Source organism: Odocoileus virginianus, chromosome 1 (assembly GCF_023699985.2).
Source record: "Odocoileus virginianus isolate 20LAN1187 ecotype Illinois chromosome 1, Ovbor_1.2, whole genome shotgun sequence".
Classification (NCBI taxonomy): domain Eukaryota; kingdom Metazoa; phylum Chordata; class Mammalia; order Artiodactyla; family Cervidae; genus Odocoileus; species Odocoileus virginianus.
This window is the reverse complement of record NC_069674.1, coordinates 11,011,485-11,034,273: the sequence shown is the minus strand read 5'-3', so window position 1 is coordinate 11,034,273 and position 22,789 is coordinate 11,011,485. Positions and strand designations below refer to the sequence as shown.

The 22,789-nt window shown below is 39.2% G+C and overlaps 1 protein-coding gene across 3 annotated transcripts in view; it reads right to left on the bottom strand.

Annotated features, from left to right (window-relative positions):
* The window catches only part of TPK1 (thiamin pyrophosphokinase 1), a 366,723-nt gene that overhangs the window by 266,640 nt on the left and 77,294 nt on the right, over positions 1–22,789 (bottom strand). For 2 of the 3 annotated variants that reach the window (XM_020881673.2, XM_070461296.1), the window contains exon 3: positions 19,982–20,053. The exons of the other annotated variant lie outside the window; for it this stretch is intronic. In XM_020881673.2, the coding sequence (XP_020737332.1) occupies positions 19,982–20,053 (72 nt within the window). The remainder of the gene's footprint in view (positions 1–19,981; positions 20,054–22,789) is intronic. 3 annotated transcript variants of the gene reach the window in all.

Below are 22,789 nucleotides of genomic sequence, written 5' to 3'. Positions count from 1 at the left end.
GATAATAACAGCACCCAATTAATCAATCAAGTATAATAACCTCTGAGTTTTATGAACCAAACATCAATTAGATGTTATCTTAAGGCTCTTTTGATAAATATAAGAAACAAAAAAGAATACAAGTAATAAAAAGTTCAGCAATAAATGTTCTTCTATATATATTTCTAAGTTCACTCTATTTTACAATTTTTCCATTCCATGGCTGTGAATAACCTGCTATTTATCTCTAATTTCTCCTCGTTTATTTTGTTGACATATTTACTGTTTGCCTGAAAATAAGTTTCAGAACTATGCTGGTATCATCCATAAAACTGAAAGAAAAAAAAAAATTCAATTCACTACTAACAAATTTTACTAGAAGTAAGATACTACTCAAGTTTTACAAAAGTGACACTATCCATGTACCACAATCAATAAACTGTATTTCAATTCCAAACTGAATATAAAAGGCAGGTGATAGTATTATTAGTTCAGTTTTCAAAAATTAAAAAAAAAAAGAAAAAGAAAAACAGAAAGACACCACCACCGACAGCATGACAATATAAAAATGTTAAAAAGGGGAACGAAATGCTCACTGGTAGGCAGAAGTAAATTCTACACTGACTCTAAAGTTGAAATGCAATAGAAATATCCACTTCCAGTTTGTTCCAACAAGTGCCCAACAGGGATTAAAAATCCTCATATAAAATAATAAGTGAATGTTCCTGACACAATGAGCACCAAATAGTAAATATAATTGAAATGTGCTTCAGTGGCAAAAGATCTCCAAGTACCAAGGTCAACATTCAAAATAAGAAGTCTCATTAGTCTCACAGTGTGGAGAGAGAATAAAGGAAAATGGGTAACACTCCACCAAGCTATTTTCGTACTGATTGGAAGTTTGACATTTATGGTTTGTAACTTCTAAAAGTCAGGCTAGCAGAAAAAATTTTCAGTTTGCGGAGATATACAGTGAATGACTCAAAACCCACTATACCTACAACTGTTTGAATAAGAGACTGCATAGCTCAGTTTTCCTTCCTGAAACCTGAATGCCAATTGTGCCTAATAAAGAATAAAACATCCACATTCCCATCTCATTCTCAATTTTTGGTTAAACTGAATGAACAAGAGATGTGAAAGGTCTCAGGAGTCTATATGAAAGTGAAAGTGTTAGTTACTCAGTGGTGTCCAACTCTTTGTGACCCCATCAACTGCAGCCCACCAGACTCCTTGTCAACAGACTTCTCCAGGCAAGAATACTGGAGTGCATTGCCATTTCCTACTCCAGGGGATCTTCCAACCCAGGGATCGAACTCAGGTCTCCTGCACTGTGGGCAGATTCTTTACCATCTAAGCTACTTGGTTATAATAGTTCACAGGTACACGCTTACAGGAAGGTAGGAAATGTCACCGACACAATATATAAATAATTTCCTACAAGCAGAACTTCCAAACCATTTCTACACCTCAGGGATCAATGCAAAGAAATAGAGAAAAACAACAGAATGGGAAAGACTAGAGATCTCTTCAAGAAAATGAGAGGTATCAAAGGAATATTTCATGCAAAGATGGACTCAATAAAGGACAGAAATGGTATGGACCTAACAAAAGCAGAAGATATTAAGAAGAGGTGGCAAGAATACACAGAAAAACTATACAAAACAGATCTTCATGACCCAGATAACCGTGATGGTGTGATCACTCACCTAGAGCCAGAAATCCTGGAATGTGAAGTCAAGTGGGCCTGAGGAAGCATCACTACAAACAAAGCTAGCGGAAGTGATGGAATTCCTGTTGAGCTAATTCAAATCCTAAAAGATGATGCTGTGAAAGTGCTGCACTCAATATGCCAGCAAATCTGGAAAATTTAGCAGTGGCCACAGGACTGGAAAAGGTCAGTTCTCACGCCAATCGCAAAGAAAGGCAATGCCAAGGAATGTTCAAACTACCACACAACTGCACGCATCTCACACATTAACAAAGTAATGCTCAAAATTCTCCAAGCCAGGCTTCAAAAGTATGTGAACTGTGAACTTCCAGATGTTTATGCTGGATTTAGAAAAGGCAGAGGAACCAGGGATCAAATTTTCAACATCCGCTGCTGCTGCTGCTGATGCTAAGTCACTTCAGTCATGTCTGACTCTGTACGACTCCACAGACAAAAGCCCACCAGGCTCCCCCATCCCTGGGATTCTCCAGGCAAGAACACTGGAGTGGGTGCCATTTTCTTCTCCAATGCATGAAAGTGAAAAGTGAAAGTCAAGTCACTCAGTCGTGTCCGATCTTAGCGACCCCATGGACTGCAGCCTACCAGGCTCCTCCATCCATGGGATTTTTCAACCAACAGTACTGGAGTGGGTTGCCATTGCCTTCTCCACAACATCCACTGGATCATCGAAAAAGCAAGAGAGTTCATAGAAACATCTACTTCTGCTTGATTGACTATGCTAAAGCCTTTGACTGTGTGGATCACCACAAACTGCAAAATTCTGAAAGATATGGGAATACCAGACCACCTGACCTACCTCCTGAAAAATCTGTATAAAGGTCAAGAAGCAACAGTTAGAACTGGACATGGAACAACAGACTGGTTCCAAATCAGGGAAGGAGTATGTCAAGGCTGTGTATTGTCACCCTGCTTATTTAACTTATATGCAGAGTACATCATGAGAAATACTGAGGTGGAAAAAGCACAAGCTGGAATCAAGACTGGCAGGAGAATTATCAATAACCTCAGATACGCAGATAACACCACGTTTATGGCAGAAAGTGAAGAACTAATGAGGCTCTTGATGAAAGTGAAAAAAGGACAGTGAAAAAGTTGGCTTAAAACTCAACATTCAGAAAACTAAGATCATGCCATCTGGTCCCTCATGGCATAGATGGGAAAACAAGGGAAACAGTGAGAGACTTTATTTTTGGGGGCTCCAGAATCACTGCAGATGGTGACTGCAGCCATGATTATTAAGACACTTGCTCCTTGGAAGAAAATCTATGATCAACCTAGACAGTATATTAAAAAGCAGAGACATTACTTTGCCAACAAAAGTCCATCTAGTCAAAGCTATGGTTTTTCAAGTAGTCATGTGTGGATTTGAGAGTTGAACTAAAAAGAAAGCTGAGCACCAAAGAATTGATGCTTTTGAACTGTGGTGTTGGAGAAGACTCTTGAGAGTCCCTTGGCCTGCAAGGAGATCCAACCAGTCCATCCTAAAGGAGATCAATCCTGAATATTCATTGGAAGCACTGATGGTGAAGCTGAAATGCCAATACTTCAGCCACCTGATGCAAAGAACCGACTCTTTGAATAAGACCATGATGCTGGGAAACATTGAAGGCGGGAGGACAAGGGGACGAAGAGGATGAGATGGTTGGATGGCATCACCAACTTGATGGACGTGAGTTTGAGCAAGTTCTGGGAGTTGGTGATGGACAGGAAAGCCTGGTGTGCTGCAGTCCATGGGGTCACAGAGTCGGACACGGCTGAGCAACTGAACTGAACTGATTCCAGATTTAACTAAACAAATGTAGAGTAATGTGCACACAGGTTTTAATGTTAAGTGTGGAAAGATTGCTTTCTATTTACAAAAAAAAAGAAAATTTATATATGCTTTCTATTTATTTTTATCCTGTGGCGAAAAAGAACGGCACTTCTTTAAAACCCAAAAAGCAGATGTATCTTGATTTGTGTTTTTACTTTGAGGAGATCAACAGTTCACCTCTTCAAGAAAATATTAGGAAGCTATTAAAGCATGCTTATAATTACATTATCATTAGAAAAAATAACAGTGTTAGACTAATTTGTAACAAACATTATTTTTTGCTTTGTTATGTAAGACAAGTTATAAAAAGGCACAAGTGGAATAGAAGTTATAATTGACGCCTCTGCTAAAAATGTTCCATAAAAACTAGAAACAGTGTTCCATTATGACAATAACCCTATCTCATTCCAACAAGGGACGGCTTTTTATTCAACCAGAGTTTTGCAAGATAGTCCTTAAAGGCCGACCGAATGCTACAAATTAAAATATATTTTCTCAAAGATGTCTTTCATTCAGTACTAATTGAGATTTTTAAAAATGATAAAAGAAAACCAAACTAACAGTCCTGCCTACATAAAGTAACAGAGAATCCCATAAATTTAAGCGTAAGGACATGGATAAGCCATACACGATTAAGTCTATTATGTTAAACTATTTAACATAAACTATAAGCTTAGGCTGGCATATTTATATGTCAAGATCCCTAAATTTGCTTTCTGTGGACATTCACAACCATACTCCTGCAAATTTCAGCTTATATTTATCTTTTTTGACTCTCAGATGACAAACTCTGCTTATTTCTGCCCAGTAAAAAGATAATGCCTCTCTTCTTATTCCCGTAGTGTTCTCTATGCTGTTGAACACAAAGGATGCACAATGCTGTGAATCATGATTAAACTGCCAGTGAAACCCCAGGAAAAGGGCTGAAATTATAAAATGCATCACTGTAAATAAGATGTATAAAATAATCATAAACCAGAAAGACAGGCTTGGATTTGTAACCAATGATAAATTATACATCAAATTACTATTGGTCAAATGAATGATACATGTTGGTAATGATAAGTATGTTTTAAACACAGTATTACCAATCTGTGTTGTTTTTTTAAAAAAAAAAATCAGAAGTTGCTGACAATTGAAAATACACATTGCATCTAATCTATCCTGTACCATCTCCCTCTTAGACTCCTAGAAATATCCCAAAGACATAGCATGTCACTGAACAAGTCGAAATACCCTCCTATTATTAAAAGTAATGATGTAACACAGGAGGGGAGGGGCCATTATTTGACACATGGATCTTCATAACAAAATTACACAATTTTATCTTAAGGGCAGGATTAGAATTTCAAAAATATTCTGGAAGAGTCTATCATTTTCCATTAACCTGTATAACTTTAGAATGTGTTTCACACATTTACAACATATACATATATATTTAGGAAAAGGGTGACAGAGGATGAGACGGTTGCATAGCATCACTGATTCAATGAACATGGACTTGGGCAAACGCCAGGAGACAACGAGGGACAGGAAAGCCTGGCACACGGCAGTCCACGGGGTCGCAAAGAGCCAGACACGACTGAGCAACGGGACAACAACAACATATGAACAGGACAGATAAATTCTAAGGGTGTAAAAATTTTAAATAAAATATTTTATAATGCTAACTCTTACAGTCATACATTTATGACTTGAAAGTGGAAGTCGCTCAGTCGTGTCTGACTCTTTGTGACCCCATGGACTATACAGTCCATGGAATTTTCCAGCCAGAATACTGGAGTAAGTAACCTTTCCCTTCTCCAGGGGATCTTCCCAACCCAGGGATCGAACCCAGGTCTCCCACATTATCAGCAGATTCTTTACCAGCTGAGCCACAAAGGAAGCCCAACAATACTCCGGTGGGTAGCCTATCCATTCTCCAGCCAATCTTCCCAACTCAGGAATCAAACCAGGGTCTCTCATATTACAGGTAGATTCTTTACCAACTGAGCTATCAAGGAAGCAATTTATGACTTACTGGGGAGGAAATAACCATCATCGGCCTTTATTATTTTTTGACACCAACAATGAGAAAGATACGAATTAAAAAAGAAAATATTGGAATTTTTTTACTCTCAGTAAACATATTAGAAAATGCTATACTGTGAAACTTGGTATTTTAAAATTACTTTACTTTTTAAAATATCAAGTACACAGTTCGTGGGCTTCCCAAGTGGTGCAGGGTAAAGAATCCACCTGCCAATGCAGGAAATACAAGAGATACAAGTTTGATCTCTCAGTGGGGAAGATAACCTGGAGGAAACAGCAACCTACTCTAGCATTCTTTTTTTCCCAGCATTTTTGACTGGAAAACTCCATGGGCAGAGAAGCTTGTTGGGCTATAGTCCATGGGGTCGCAAAGAGTTGGACATGCATTGAGCACATGTGCATACACAACAGTTCATACAAAGCACCATGAAATCAGGACACACAGCAGGAGAATTACAAATGCTTCACAACCATGAAGTACTTCAGGCTTTGGTATGTTTCTTCAGTGCCCTGTGATAATGTAGTTACTAAAACAACATCACACAACACGATGATCTGAGAGTGAAGCCTAAGGAAATAACACTGAGGTCCTTAATACCTGACACTTATAACACCCAAAATAATGAAAGATCTAATTCAACAGCGATGGGCCATCATCTCGGGATGAGAGTCATAAATTATATTTCCAGCCTCAAATCAAACTACACGCATTTTGTTCTGTATCACTAACACATTAAAATGGCATCTACTTAAATGGCTTTTTGTCGTCCTCAGATGTTTCTGTATGCGTGGGACAGATCTTTCCTGCCAGCCTTATTTACAGGGACCACAGCTTGTACATAACTGTTTTGCTTAATGGGCCAGAACCAAGTATGCAAATTGCTCATCAGATGTGTGGCTCAATGTTCACCTAAATGTGCTCAAAGCACAAGTTCTGTGAACCACTAAGAACAGAAAATGACACAAATAGTGTCAATTTGGTAGTTCAATAAACTGTGCTAAGCCTCACCGTTACAGGATTCTTAAGTCTAATGACTAATCTACTCATCAGTAGAACAGATGCTTCCTGGATCATCTGAATGAAAATTCAGATACCCTAAAGCCTAGCATTTTCCCAGCTAAAGTATCAGCTGGATCTTTGCTTGGATGCAATTAAATGACAAAAACACACACGATATTCTACCTATCCAAGTAGTCATAACCAGCAGATCCTTTAAAAACCAAATTTATGATAATGATTGAGATGGCAAGGATGTCTGATTAAAGGGTATCACTATTTCACTTCCACAGGGATCCTGCTATTATAGGTATCTGACACTGCACACTGTTCAGTTCTATTGAATACATTCAAAATTACAGACTATTTCCTTCACTGAGTGCTGAAGAATTGATGCTTTTGAACTGAGGTGCTGGAGAAGACTCCTCAGATGCCTTGGACAGCAAGGAGATGAAACCAGTCAATCCTAAAGGAAATCAACCTTGAATACTCACTCAAAGGACTGATACTTAAAGTCCAATACTTTGGCCACATGATGCAAAAAAGCAACTCATTAGAGAAGACCCTGATGCTGGGAAAGGTTGAAGGCAAAAGGAGAAGGGGATGGCAGAGAATGAGATGGTAGATATCATCACCAACTCAATGGGGAAACTCCGGAAGAAAATGAAGGACAGGGAAGCCTGGCATGCTGCAGTCCATGGGGTCGCAAAGGGTCGGACATGACTTAGCAACTGAACAAATAGTTACTCCCCTACTAGCTTAAACAAGTGTTTTGCCTGACTTACCCCTACGATGCCCCATTCAGTTTGTTCCGAACACTGCCAATAAATTCAGGTACAGGAGGAGACAGATCAGATTTCCTCGCAACCAAACTTCTGAGTGAAGCAGGAAAGAGGTCATCCTCTTACTAGCTTTTCTGTTTCCCAGTGGCAGCTTCTTTCTGAGACTCTGAGCAGCTATTACTGGGAAAGCAAATGCTCAGAGAGGCTCAGCTTCCCCCAAAGACCAGGACTCTAAAAAAGTTCACCTTAGTTTCACTCTGCAATTGTACACAAATATTAGCCAGTGGTAATGTTCTTTAACTGACTTTCAGTTCAGTTCAGTTGCTCAGTCGTGTCTGACTCTGTGACCCCATGGACTGCAGCACGCCAGGCCTCCCCGTCCATCACCAGCTACCAGAGTTTACCCAAACTCATGTCCATCAAGTCGGTGATGCCATCCAACCATCTCATCCTCTGTCGTCCCCCTCCTGCCTTAACTGACTTATATTCAATTAAATAGCATTATCTTCCTAGGTGCAGTGGTAAGGAATTCGCCTGTCAATGCAGGAGATGCAAGAGACGCAGGTCAGGAAGACCCCTGGGTCAGGAAGACGCCCTGGAGAAGGGAAAGGCTACCCCCTTCAGTATTCTTGCCTGGAAAATCCCACGGACAGAAGGGCCTGGTGGCCGACATTCCATGGGTTTTCCAACGAGTCAGACATGACTGAGCACACATGCACTCTAAAAATAAACTTTCAGACTCAGCTTGCCTTCCAAGAAACTGTTACAAGGAAGAAGCCGCTAAGCAAAGCGGGACAAAAAATTAACACACATAGGAACATTAATATTTATCTAACACATAACAGTATTTAGAGATCAAACTTTAAAGCAGGATGGGGTAAAAGTAAATGTTTCCAGATTCTTAAGGGTAAGATAAAAATTCACAATGTGGGGAAAAGGTGGTGATTCACACCATGTTTCTCCAACTGCTTCTCCAAAGACTACTCTTTCAGAAGACCTTCAAACTAACTGAATAAGCTCTGTGTTACAAGTGAATGGAGAAAAGCCACCATGGAGAAAACGTTATGTCTCTGTAACAAATTTCTAGGAAGTGCTGTGACCATGACAACATCTGCATTTCAGGGAAGGCCACCTAAGACCTGAGCACTCTGACTGGGAAAATGACAGGATACCTTCTAAAGCGTTGGACACCATCAGCTTTAAGAAATGCAAATTGTTGAATTCACTTTTGGATAGCTGACCCAAAGGTGATGCTTTATTTTTAACTAGGTTTCTGCAGCATTCAACTATCTGCTTAGTGCAGAGATAGAATTCTAGAATCCTTGGAGTTTTTTGTTTGTGTTTTACTTTTACACTGTTTCAGTGAGGACACAGTACCACAAAGGTCCTGCTGAGCTTCCCTAGCAAGGATGACTGTTAACAACTTGCTTAGAGTCTTGTAACTAATCACACATCAGGGTTATTTTATTGGGCTTAACATCAGCAGAAAAGTCTGTGTGTAAGTCCCTGTAAATTAACATGGAGCAAATGTAAATAAATGAATGAATGAGTTCAAAAAATGTATGTTTATATAATATATATATATTTTTTTACTGAAATATAAGTAGCCATACTAACTTGAAGCCATTTTCTAGTTACATTAAACACCAACATACCAGTTAGGACACAGATCTAAATGACAAAAAAACACAGTAAAACAGGCTGTCAAAACCTCTACGCTAGCTGCCATAAAGGATGCAGAGTCACATGGCCTGGCAATCTCTATTTTAGGGGCATTTTCCTATTTAGTCACAGCATTTCATCTACTACCTTAACTGATGGTTAAAATACACATAAAAATCACTTCATGGGCAATAATGAAAAAGAAAAAATGCAAGTATAAAACAAATAATGAAGGAAATATTAAATAGCTAATGGGGACTGTCACTGTCTCATTATAAAAAGTGATGTTTTAAATCTTTAAAAAGCACATATACTTCTATAATTAAAGATGAAAATCTAGGGTAAAACTGAGGCATATATATTCTCAAAATAAGGTTTATCTACTGTTCTCACAAAGAAATTAAGAAAAGAGCATTACAAGCACTGCAGTAAAAATATATAATAAATCTCTTTAGAAATTAAAGTCAGAAGATAAAGGTGTTGCTTAATTGCATAATTTTATATACTTCTCTATAATAAAAGACATAATAGCTTAATGGACAAAGAGGATATATTCCAATGACACATTTGTTACCACTTCAACTGTCAAAGACATAAAATGAAAGAGGAAAAAAGGAATACATTCCTTGCACATGAGCTATGAGGAAAGGAGGTAAGATTAATGAAAACAGCAGTTCTGAATGGTTACGCTAGGAAATACAAAATAAGCATTTGGGAGTCTTAGAGCAGAGAAAAAAGAAATCGGTCACCAGAGCTCCAGTTCAGCAGAAGTAGAAAAGGGACCCAACCGAGGCCAAGAAACGAGAGGAATCTCGGCTGCAGGGAAAGAGAGAGTGTGTGTGTATGCCCCTGCTGCCCGCTAACTGGTTCACAGCAGGGCAAAAGGATTTGCAGCATCTAGAAAGTACCAAAGACAGACCCTGACCTTCAGCAACTGCTAGGATGACCTACAGTGGCTGCTCCCGGGCTAGTCTCCCGGAACGAGGAGAACACCCCTGTAAGCACTCTGCACCCTTCTTTAAGAAGCTGGGCCTCAAGGAGGGGCCAGGTGACACTGCTACGTAAGAGAAGCAAAGGACAAACACTAGGGAGAAAACCTCTACCTGGGCACACTAAGTGAGGAAGCTTTCACACACAGGAGGTGGCATTTGAGTTAGGCCTTTAAAGATGAGTCAGAGTTCGAAAGATGAGTAAGTACAGTAAAAATCTATTTCAGGCAACAAAAAAAGAAGGCAGTTCAATCATATCAGTCATTAAATACATAGGATGGGGTAGCAGTAGAATATGAGGACCGAGGAAACACTATATTAGAAACACACTCAAAAAAAAAAAAACAAAAAAACACCCAAAAAGATGGACTATGACTAGTCCTTTCAGAGTCAGCTTTAGGAATAACCCTAAGGTGATTCTGAAATTTCAAGGTGATTATCAAAAATGTTTCCCTTGAAATTCTTCCAATAGACATAATGTATACAAATACAATATGAATGAAATAGCTATTTCTTTAATATACCAAGTATTTTAAAATTACCAACCAATTCAACCAATCTACACATAAAAATTACAAGTATCCAGTTTCTCTTAATGAAAACAAACAAAACGGACACCAGCAGTGAAAGAAGGAAAGTCCCACAGAACAGAGAGATGGTAACAGAAAAGGAGAGGAAAAAAAGCTCTACATGCTGTAAATCTGTTACTTTGGTTGAGCTTCACTTTCAAGTCATCAGGGGAAAACAGTCCTGGGGTACATAGTTTACAAAAGAAAGGGTCAATACAACAAGATGCCTTATGGCAGATTTCTACGTCACTTCAAACTTCAACCTGATGGCAGTACTGATCACGAGCACAAAATCTTTATAATTAGTGGAGCAGGTCATGATTCTGTTAAAAAATATTTATTCAGCTAAAGTGTTTTTCTTTGAAGAAAGACAAGCATACAGACATGAGCCAAGCAGATGCAATTAATCGAATGCTGTATACAACAGGTTCACAGCTGTTGAGAAGCAGGGATACAGCACGTTCGTTCTGAGGCCTTGTAGCTCTTGATGAAGATGCTGTCGTCAGGAACAGGCTGCAACCATATGCCTCCATAACCCCATCTTCCCGCCCTGCCAGGGAAGTTCCAACCACAACTGAGAGCCCAGAGCCCCACCCGCACCTTCCCTGCCCCACCAGCTCTCCATTCCAACCAAAACCCAGAGCCCAGAGCCCCACCCGCACCTTCCCTGCCCCACCAGCTCTCCATTCCAACCAAAACCCAGAGCCCAGAGTCCACCCCCAGCTTCGAGCCCCATGCCTGGCACAGAAGGGCCTCAACAGGTCCATTACAAACAGAACAGAAGGGAGAAAAAATACTACAAAACTAAAGACCTTGCTTATTTTTCAATTCATGAAATGCCACATGCGCCTCCCTTTAAGCTATAAGACTCCCCGGGTCTGTCAAAATATCTTATGACTTAAGCCTCATCCCAAATAAACAGAGTATGTTGCCCATATCCTCATGTGATCTTAAGGTTGATTTCCAGAGGAATGAGAGAGACAGACACCCAGTAAAGGAAAGCAATTCCTTACTAGAGGAAAAAGCTATAAGGCCAAAGATTAAACACCTGGCATTGACATAACCTGATCATCAATTCATAATCTGATTAATATGGTCACCACTGTTCTCTGGATCAAATGAAAGGGTGAGGCCAGGAACTCAGGTTTAAAATGAGGATACACTTCAGAAAGTCAATCTATGTGATCTATGTGATCAATCTATGCAACCTTATCCCACGTAAGTGAATGTCTGTGGGTTTCTTATTTCTTTTTTTGTATTTCAATTTCATGCAACTCAAGAGACCTCTCCTACTACCCGTGAGGACCCAGTAAGCTTGGTGACCCCAAGATGAAAAACACTGACCCACAACAAGAAATAACCAGAGTCATTCAAACACAGACATCTCTTGTTTCTTTCACTTACTATATATTTCAGGGTGAAAAAGACATTTACTGGAAGAGAAAGCCTGGCTCAAGGGAAAAAAAAAAGAGCGAGGGAGGGAGGGAGGTTAACAAATCTAACAGTAATAGTCACAAAGGCCAATAATCTCTGATTGCCACAGAACACTTAGTGAGATACTAACTAGACTTCTGTCGTTTTATCTACCTATACACCTATCAAATATTTATTTTATATCCCCAGATTAAATCCAGGGTATGTAATGTTAGACAGGTAGGAATATATTTATTCCAAGAATTGTGACCAAAAAGTCCTTAAAACTTCATGATGTAGTCGAGGGAAAACACACTGAAAAACTTTTATAATTTTAATCTCCCTTGAAGCCCTTCTTTAGTCATTTAAACTAGATTTTATAACATGTGAACTAACATCTTCAAAGTAGTCTTTCCTTTGAAAGGAATCTCAACAAATACCTACTCAACAGAAGCCTTTCACATATAGGTTAAAGGTAAAATATAGACTTTTTATATAAGAGACTTAAGCTATGCAGTAGTCTTCAAATTTTCATGTGTTTCAGTTTTGCGGTCAGCTCTCACCACTTAATTTCTGCTCTTGCAAAATCTTCACATCCACAGAAGTTACAGAAAATGCTGCATGCATAAATAAGCTCAAGAGAAACAGCAGGGCAGCCTCTAGCCATGACTTACTTGCTGAAATGAAATCTTAAGACACAATTCTGTCTCTTCCCCCAAACCACCGATGCTGCTTTCTTCTGGGACACTCTTTTGTGAAAATCAGCTCAAGCTCAGAGTTTCCCTATTTCACTGCCATTTCTTAGAAGGACAGCAGCACAAACACAAGCCCACCGCCTCTGAGATTCACAAAAAAACCCATTTCTTACTCTGTGTTAACAGAGCTGCTTTTTATAATGGTTCATGGCTCCAAAATGACAAGAATTATCCTAGAGGCATATGTGAAAGAATTTAGCATTTCAATAACCTAAAGAAAAGTTACTTGGGAAGTAAGAATTATCTAATCATTTCAGTACACAGAACACTTTAGATACCTTTACTTCCCTTCATATACATGTACTGACCAAGTGTTCATTTTTTAATGCAAATCAAATGATTAGTCAAGTGGGCCTTAGGAAGCATCACTACAAACAAAGCTAGTGGAGGTGATGGAATCCCAGTTGAGTTATTTCAAATCCTAAAAGATGATGCTGTGAAAGTGTTGCACTCAATATGTCAGCAAACTTGGAAACTCAGCAGTGGCCACAGGACTGAAAAGGTCATTTTCATTCCAATCCCGAAGAAAGGAAATGCCAAAGAATGTTCAAACTACTGCACAATTGCTCTCATCTCACCGGCCAGTAAAGTAATGCTCAAAATTCTCCAAGCTAGGCTTCAGTAATACATGAACCGTGAACTTTCAGATGTTCAAGCCGGATTTAGAAAAGGCAGAGGAACCAGCGATCAAATTGCCTACATCTGCTGGATCATCAAAAAAGCAAGAGAGTTCCAGAAAAACATCTATTTCTGTTTTATTGCTATGCCAAAGCCTTTGACTGTGTGGATCACCACAAACTGTGGAAAATTCTGAAAGAGATGGGAATACCAGACCACCTGACCTGCCTCTTGAGAAACCTGTATGCAGGTCAGGAAGCAATAGTTAGAACTGGACATGAAACAACAGACTGGTTCCAAATAGGAAAAGGAATACATCAAGGCTGTATATTGTCATCCTGCTTATTTAACTTATATGCAGAGTACAACATGAGAAATGCTGGGCTGGAGGAAGCACAAACTGGAATCAAGATTGCCAGGAGAAATATCAATAACCTCAGATATGCAGATGACACCATCCTTATGGCAGAAAGTGAAGAACTAAAGAGCCTCTTGATGCAAGTGAAAGAGGAGGGTGAAAAAGTTGGCTTAAAGCTCAACATTCAGAAAACTAAGAGCATGGCATCCAGTCCCATCACTTCATGGAAAATAGATGGAGAAACAGTTGTAACAGTGGCTGACTTTATATTTTTGGGCTCCAAAATCACTGCAGATGGTGACTACAGCCATTAAATTAAAAGATGCTTACTCCTTGGAAGGAAAGTTATGACTAACCTAGACTGCATATCAAAAAACAGAGACATTACTTTGCCAATAAAGGTCTGTCTAGTCAAGGCTATGGTTTTTCCAGTAGTCATGTGTGGATGAGAGTGTTGGACTATAAAGAAAGCTGAGAGCTGAAGAATTGATGCTTTTGAACTGTGGTGTTGGAGAAGACTCTTGAGAATCCCTTGGACTGCAAGGAGATCCAACCAGTCCATCCTGAAGGAAATCAGTCCTGGGTGTTCATTGGAAGGACTGATGCTGAAGCTGAAACTCCAATACTTTGGCCACCTGATGCGAAGAGCTGACTCATTTGAAAAGACCCTGACGTTGGGAAAGACTGAGGGCAGGAGGAGAAGAGGACAACAGAGGATGAGATGGCAGGAGGGCATCACCGACTCGACGGACATGAGTTTGGGTAAACTCCGGGAGTTGGTGATGGACAGGGAGGCCTGGCATGCTGCAGTTCATGGGGTCACAAAGAGTTGGACACAACTGAGTGACTGAACTAAACTAAAATGATTATCTGGTGAATGTCAGGCCTGAGACATTTTCAAATCAAACTCACTGCAGAAAAACTAATGAAATGAAGAACTTCAGTCAGCTCAAAAATCTACATCATTTCACACTATGTGCAAAGCAGGACCATTAACACCCCCAAAATATGAGGCTTAAGATGTGGTTTTCATCATCCAAGGTTTCTAACTGCACCTATCAACGAATATTTTATCAATTTCTAATGTTTGCAGTAAAACACAGTTTTACACGCTCTCCTAAAAATATTATAAAACATGATACAATAAGTTCAGGTTAAAAAAGATGTGTCTAGTCAGTTTGCTTTCGTCCCTATGAGCAATAGCAACCATATTAGATTCTTTCTTTCAATCACTGTAACTACTAAGGAATTATGTGCCACGCACAGCACTAGACAATAGAGATAAAGTGACAAAAAAGACCTTTTGGCTTTAAGATACCCAAATAACTACCTAATTACAGGTAAGTAAGCAGTAAGTGCTATGAAAGATAAGTTAATAGTTAAGTAACTGTTTACTTTTAGGGCAATGTTAGTACAGCTACAATGTGAAATTTTAAGTTAGCTAATTTAAAGTTGGCTAAATTTGGAATACCAAGAGTTTTCATCCTGAGCATATTGAACAAGAAGAACTCTTTCTACAAAATTATCTATATAATAATTTATTCCCTCTAGTATAACCACTACCTTTGTCCAGATGTGAGCTGATTAATGTAACAGATTTGCATTCTAAGACACACAACCTCAACAATGAGAACACTATTCTGGGCTGGTAAAGAAAATCAAGAATATAATACAATATATCATGAATTAAGATTTCTGTTTATCTAATTTGATCCAAAACTTACATTGAAAACATAGCAAAAGTATTCCTGAAACCATTTGGGGGGAGGAGCCACGAAGGCGGTGGAATAGGACGGGAAGACCACTTTCTCTCCTACAAATTCATCAAAAGAATAACTGAACGCAGAGCAAACATCACAAAACAACTTCTCATCGCTAGCTGAGGTCATCAGGCGCTCAGAAAAGCAACCCATTGTCTTCGAAAGGAGGTAGGACAAAATATAAAAGATAAAAAAAGAGACAAAAGAACTAAGGACGGAGATCCATCCCGGGAAGGGAGTCTTTCACTGGCGGGTCTGGGGGAAGTTTTTGAATCTCGGGGGGCAACCTGACTGGGAGGGGAACAACAAATAAACCCCACAGATTACGTGCCTAAAAGCAACTCCCAGCAGAAAAGTATCCCACACGCCCCCATCTGCCACCAGCAAGGGGGTGCGGAACGGAGAGGAGCGGGCGGCATTGCTTAGGATAAGGACCGGCCCTGAGTGCCCTGAGGACAATCGGAGGGAGCTTTTGTGAGTTACCAACTTAAACTGTGGGACCACAGCAAGAGAGAGAGAGAGAACTAACCGGCCTGAATACACTGCAGGCAGTTCACAGAACAAAGGGACCAAGCAAGTCCAGAGAAGAGCTCGCAGGCTGCGGACCGGCCCAACAACCCCACCAACTGGGTAAAACCTCCGCAATAAAAAGGACCCACAGACCTCCAGAATACAGAAAGCCCACTCCAGACACAGCAAGCTAAACAAGATGAAAAGGCAGAGAAATACCCAACAGCTAAAGGAACATAAAAAATGCCCACCAAGTCAAACAAAAGAGGAGGAGATAGCCAATCTACCTGAAAAAGAATTTAGAATAATGATAATAAAAATGACCCAAAATCTTGAAAACAAAATGGAGTTACAGATAAATAGCCTGGAGACAAAGATTGAAAAGATGCAAGAAATGTTTAATAAAGACCTAGAAGAAATAAAAAAGTCAATTAAAAATGAATAATGCAATAAATATGATCAAAAACACTCTGGAGGGAAGCAAGAGTAGAATAACTGAGACAGAAGATAGGATAAGTGAGGTAGAAGATAAAATGGTGGAAATAAATGAAGCAGAGAGGAAAAAAGAAAAAAAGAATCAAAAGAAATGAGGACAACCTCAGGGACCTCTGGGACAATGTGAAATGCCCCAACATTCGAATCATAGGAGTCCCAGAAGAAGAAGACAAAAAGAAAGGCCATGAGAAAATACTCGAGGAGATAATAGCTGAAAACTTCCCTAAAATGGGGAAGGAAATAGCCACCCAAGTCCAAGAAACCCAGAGAGTCCCAAACAGGATAAACCCAAGGCGAAACACCCCAAGACACATATTAATCAAATTAACAAAGATCAAACACAAAGAACAAATATGAAAAGCAGCAAGGGAGAAACAACAAATAACACACAAAGGGATTCCCGTAAGGATAACAGCGGATCTAGCAATAGAAACCCTCCAGGCCAGAAGGGAATGGCAGGACATACTTAAAGTAATGAAAGAGAATAACCCACAACCTAGATTACTGTACCCAGCAAGGATCTCATTCAGATATGAAGGAGAATTCAAAAGCTTTACAGACAAGCAAAAGCTGAGAGAATTCAGCACCACCAAACCAGCTCTTCAACAAATGCTAAAGGATCTTCTCTAGACAGGAAATGCAGAAAGCTTGTATAAACATGAACCCAAAACAACAAAGTAAATGGCAACGGGACCACACCAATCAATAATTACCTTAAATGTAAATGGGTTGAATGCCCCAACCAAAAGACAAAGATTGGCTGAATGGATACAAAAACAAGACTCCTATATATGCTGTCTACAAAAGACCCACCTCAAAACAAGAGACACATACAGACTAAAAGTGAAGGGCTGGAAAAAAATATTTCACGCAAACGGAGACCAAAAGAAAGCAGCAGTCGCAATACTCATATCAGATAAAATAGACTTTCAAATAAAGGATGTGAAAAGAGACAAAGGACATGACATAATGATCAAAGGATCAATCACCATTGCAACAAAAAGAATAAAATACTTAGGAGTACATCTACCCAAAGAAACAAAAGACCTATACATAGAAAATTATAAAACACTGATGAAAGAAATCAAAGAGGACACAAACAGATGGAGAAACATACCGTGTTCATGGATTGGAAGAATCAATATTGTCAAAATGGCTATTCTACCCAAAGCAATCTATAGATTCAATGCAATCCCTATTATAAGCTACCAACGGTATTTTTCACAGAACTAGAACAAATAATTTCACAATTTGTATGGAAATACAAAAAACCTCGAATAGCCAAAGCAATCTTGAGAAAGAAGAATGGAACTAGAGGAATCAACCTGCCTGACTTCAGACTCTACTACAAAGCCACAGTCATCAAGACAGTATGGTACTGGCACAAAGACAGAAATATAGATCAATGGAACAGAATAGAAAGCCCAGAGATAAATCCACGAACCTATGGACACCTTATCTTTGACAAAGGAGGCAAGGATATACAATGGAAAAAAGACAACCTCTAACAAGTGGTGCTGGGAAAACTGGCCAACCACCTGTAAAAGAATGAAACTAGAACACTTTCTAACACCATACACAAAAATAAACTCAAAATGGATTAAAGATCTAAATGTAAGACCAGAAACTATAAAACTCCTAGAGGAGAACACAGGCAAAACCCTCTCTGACATGAATCACAGCAGGATCCTCTATGACCCACATCCCAGAATATTGGAAATAAAAGCAAAAATAAACAAATGGGACCTAATGAAACTTAAAAGCTTTTGCACAACAAAGGAAACTATAAGCAAGGTGAAAAGACAGCCCTCAGATTGGGAGAAAATAATAGCAAATGAAGCAACAGACAAAGGATTAATCTCAAAAATATACAAGCAACTCCTGCAGCTCAACTCCAGAAAAATAAATGACCCAATCAAAAAATGGGCCAAAGAACTAAACAGACATTTCTCCAAAGAAGACATACAGATGGCTAACAAACACATGAAAAGATGCTCAACATCACTCATCATCAGAGAAATACAAATCAAAATCACAATGAGGTACCATTACACGCCAGTCAGGATGGCTGCTATCCAAAAGTCTACAAGCAATAAATGCTGGAGAGGGTGTGGAGAAAAGGGAACCCTCTTACACTGTTGGTGGGAATGCAAATTAGTACAGCCGCCATGGAGAACAGTGTGGAGATTTCTTAAAAAACTGGAAATAGAACTGCCATATGACCCAGCAATACCACTTCTGGGCATACACACGAAGGAAACCAGATATGAAAGAGACACGTGCACCACAATGTTCATCGCAGCACTGTTTATAATAGCCAGGACATGGAAGCAACCTAGATGCCCATCAGCAGACGAATGGATGAGGAAGCTGTGGTACATATACACCATGGAATATTACTCAGCCATTAAAAAGAATTCATTTGAATCAGTTCTAATGAGATGGATGAAACTGGAGCCCATTATATAGAGTGAAGTAAGCCAGAAAGATAAAGGACATTACAGCATACTAACACACATATATGGAATTTAGAAAGATGGTAACGATAACCCTATATGCAAAACAGAAAAAGAGACACAGATGTACAGAACAGACTTTTGGACTCTGTGGGAGAAGGCGAGGGTGGGATGTTTCAAAAGAACAGCATTGAAACATGTATATTATCTATAGTGAAACAGATCACCAGCCCAGGTGGCATGCATGAGACAAGTGCTTGGGCCTGGTGCACTGGGAAGACCCAGAGGAATCGGGTGGAGAGGGAGGTGGGAGGGGGGATCGGGATGGGGAATACATGTAAATCCATGGCTGATTCATGTCAATGTATGACAAAACCCACTGCAATGCTGTGAAGTAATTAGCCTCCAACTAATAAAAACAAATGAAAAAAAAAAAAGTATTCCTTAGGGAAAAAAAAACAAGACTTCATTAAAGAAGAACAGAGGTCCAAAACAGCAAATGCTATTTAATACCACTTTCTTGAGTTAATTCTATAAAAATCAAAGAATAATGTAGAAGAGTTAATAAAGCCTATTTCTTACATGAAACTTCATAGAAGCCTAATTTGGTAAAAATATTCCATTTTTAACTATATTTTTCTGCACCCCTAGAAATTCTAATATACTGGTAATATCTTCCTGTCATCCTGAAGAAATCTAATTACTGAATGCTGAAATCAGTGAGGCTTGTGGAGGTTTTTTGCTGTCACTGGAGCCAAAAAGATTTACATTTGAACAAACACTTGTAAGTACTTAGTACAAACATCCACATAATAGTTATGATATACAGTAGAGTGATGCTATATTATAATTCTGTCCTTGGAGGTTCACTCCTTGGAAACCACGTGTACAAACAGATTAGCAGGGAAGCAATAATAACATCTTCTGATAACTCAATAAGTAAATCAGCATATTATAAATTCCACTTTTTAGTATTCCAGCTGGCTTCTGGGATACTTAACCGTCATATTAGTCCAAAGGAGAGTAAGAAAGCAAAGAAGCATGAATGCTAATTAAGGTTACCTTTGTGCCAAAGATGACGAAAACATTTGTCCAAAGGCTGGTTCAGAATCACAAGGCAGTATTTCAAACTCCCTATGGGAAAAAAGCAAAACCAAGTAAACAAATGAAGTTAAGTCTTGTGTTGCCTAATTTGAGTCTGGAATCGTACTCATTAGTTTAGGTTTTCAGTCTACACAGAGCTAAATTTTAATCGCAGCTGATTTCTTATACCTGGATTTTAAAAGACACCGTAGGTTAACTGGATCTACTTTATTCCATGTGTCTGTCACATCACTGTATTGCTGAGGAATTTATTATCAAAATATAGTTCATCATAAAAACAACTGCAGTCCATGAAGCTGTAAGGAGTTGAACACAACTTAGTGACTGAAGAACAACAACAAATGCTTCTTTTTGTAGGGGTGCACAGCAAAAATGCCCCTGATTTGAATTCTTATCCTTATGATATACACACCACTTTGCCACAAGTACCCTTCTACGTGGCTATTTGATATCACCTCAATGTCTGCCAAGCTGATTGGGTCTAATGGGTGTGTCCTTTTACATGCATTTTCATCCTCATTCAGTCACAGTCTCTCTTTCCCTCTCAATCTCTCCCTTGGCCCCACTTGAACTCACCTATGGAAAACTTTATTTCCCCAAAATCCTACAAGCTCTTTTCATGACTCTTTTATTCCCACTTTTTAGATGACACTCAAAAGACCAAGAAAGATGGAGAAAAGTTACTTCTCCAACAATCATTTCAAGCCTTTTATAACGTACTCTAAAAAGTGCAAAGCAGAACACAATAAGGCTGGCTGAAAATCTGTCATTCAGCTCAGTCCGAGCATTTCATTTCATTTATGGAAAAGAAATGTTTGTTTGGTGATAAGAAAAATTAATTGTGTTTTTAAGCACTCTCAGTGTTAGAAATGGAACAAGATAAGGAAATGAAAAGGCGATGCCATCATCCACAGCAAATGTTATTAAGTGCCGATTATATATCGAGCACTAGGAGTATGAAGAGGAATAAGATTACAGGGTATCTGCAAGATAAGACATTTATAATAAAGACGATTTATTCCACCTACAGTACAACACAAGGATAGGAGGAGTGCCAGGTAACAGATAAATGAATGTGGCAGAAGTTCAAAGCCTAGAAAGTCAGTCAAGCCTAGTGGCATCCTAGAAATCTTGGTGATATGCAGATCTCTGAACTTGATCTTAAAGAGAGAGCTAGAAAGAACAAAGAAAAGGGCATTCCAGACAGAAAAGACAACCCACAGGAAGCTGCTATCTTTGGCCAGTAGGACTGTTACCATGGAAAGTTTAGGCGGCAACATCCTAATGATGGGCACCTGAGACATGTATCCTAAGATTCCACATTTTACACATGCTCTTTATGATAACAGAGGAATTTCAGTCCTGGCATCCAGGAAGTATTTAAGAGTGATGCAGAAATGAGTAGTAAAACCAATTTATATATACAAGAGGATCAGACAAATGGAGATGACAGATGAAGGTCAAAGTGCAGACACGCAGCTGAGATACTGCAAAGCAAGGGCAGAGAGAAAAGAACAAATTGCAAACATAAATCGTCATATTTTGTTCAGTGTTACAGAGCAGAAGGACGTCAACAAAGGAAATATAGAAGAAACAGCTACAAAGGTAAAAGAACTAAGAGTATTTCCAAGAATGTGGCATCAATAATGCAGCATCAAAGAGACTAGACAATGAGAAAAGGCTAACAAGGGGGCGAAAATGTCAAAGAAAAGTCTGAAAATTCAGAGGACAGTAAAGAGAACAAGAAATGAGAAAACTGAGATGCCTCTTCTTACATAAAAAAGTGAACTGTGAGAAATGGGGGAGAAAAAGGCAGCAAAGTCCAGAGAAAGTATTTTAAATATAGAATATATTGTATTCTAATTAGGAAGAGGGAAGTGAGAGAGAGAAGGGAAAGGATTCATTCAAGAGGTATTTATAGAGCACAAAGTAGTCTCCTTTGGGAATTAACATACCCCCCCCCCCCACCCCGCCCCGCCCGGCCCAAAGGCTTACATACTATTGATAAAAACACTTATGGAGACTGAAGCAAAGGATGGACTATCACAGTGATACACAAAATTGAGATAAAGGCAGAGGATGACTGATTTCCTCCTAAGAAAGTAAACAACAACAAAGTCAAAATATGAAAGTCGAATGGACATTGAAAATAACTGCTGCAAGAAATGGACTACAGGAGCTAAATATCCACAGGTTTAAAAACAGGAATTCAGTTGGGATCAACTAGCAGACACAGGACATCATATCTGTCTCAAATTCAGGACTTTTTCCACCCATTCTGGGATGTTGAAACAGGAGTCGGTGTAAACAAGATGGTGATGATGGCTGGTTGGAGAATTGGCAAAATCACTTGTCCAGAGGTGAGGGGAAGCCAGGAGGCATCTTTGGGCTGCATCAGAGTGAACGATAGTAGCAAAAACCAGTGATTACTGCACAACATTCCTCCTCCTCTTATTCAACAACAGAATCCTGAGGGGCTTTTGTGGTTTCAGTTTTGGTTTTTGCTTTGACTTTCTGGCTTTTTTTGTTTTACTGGGCATATTACTGTCCAGATGAAAAACTCTTAGATTCTCTCCAGCAAAACGTAGTCACAGCACTAAGCTTTGGCCAAGAAAATGTATAGAGGAGCCTAATATGTTACTTTTAGGGAGTCTGCTTAAGGGCGGGGGGTGGAGGGGGGTCATCTTGCCATCTGGAGCAAGACTGATGAATGAACAACAGTCTAGCAGCCACCTAGGATGCAAAGAACAAAGACAACAGGCTGAG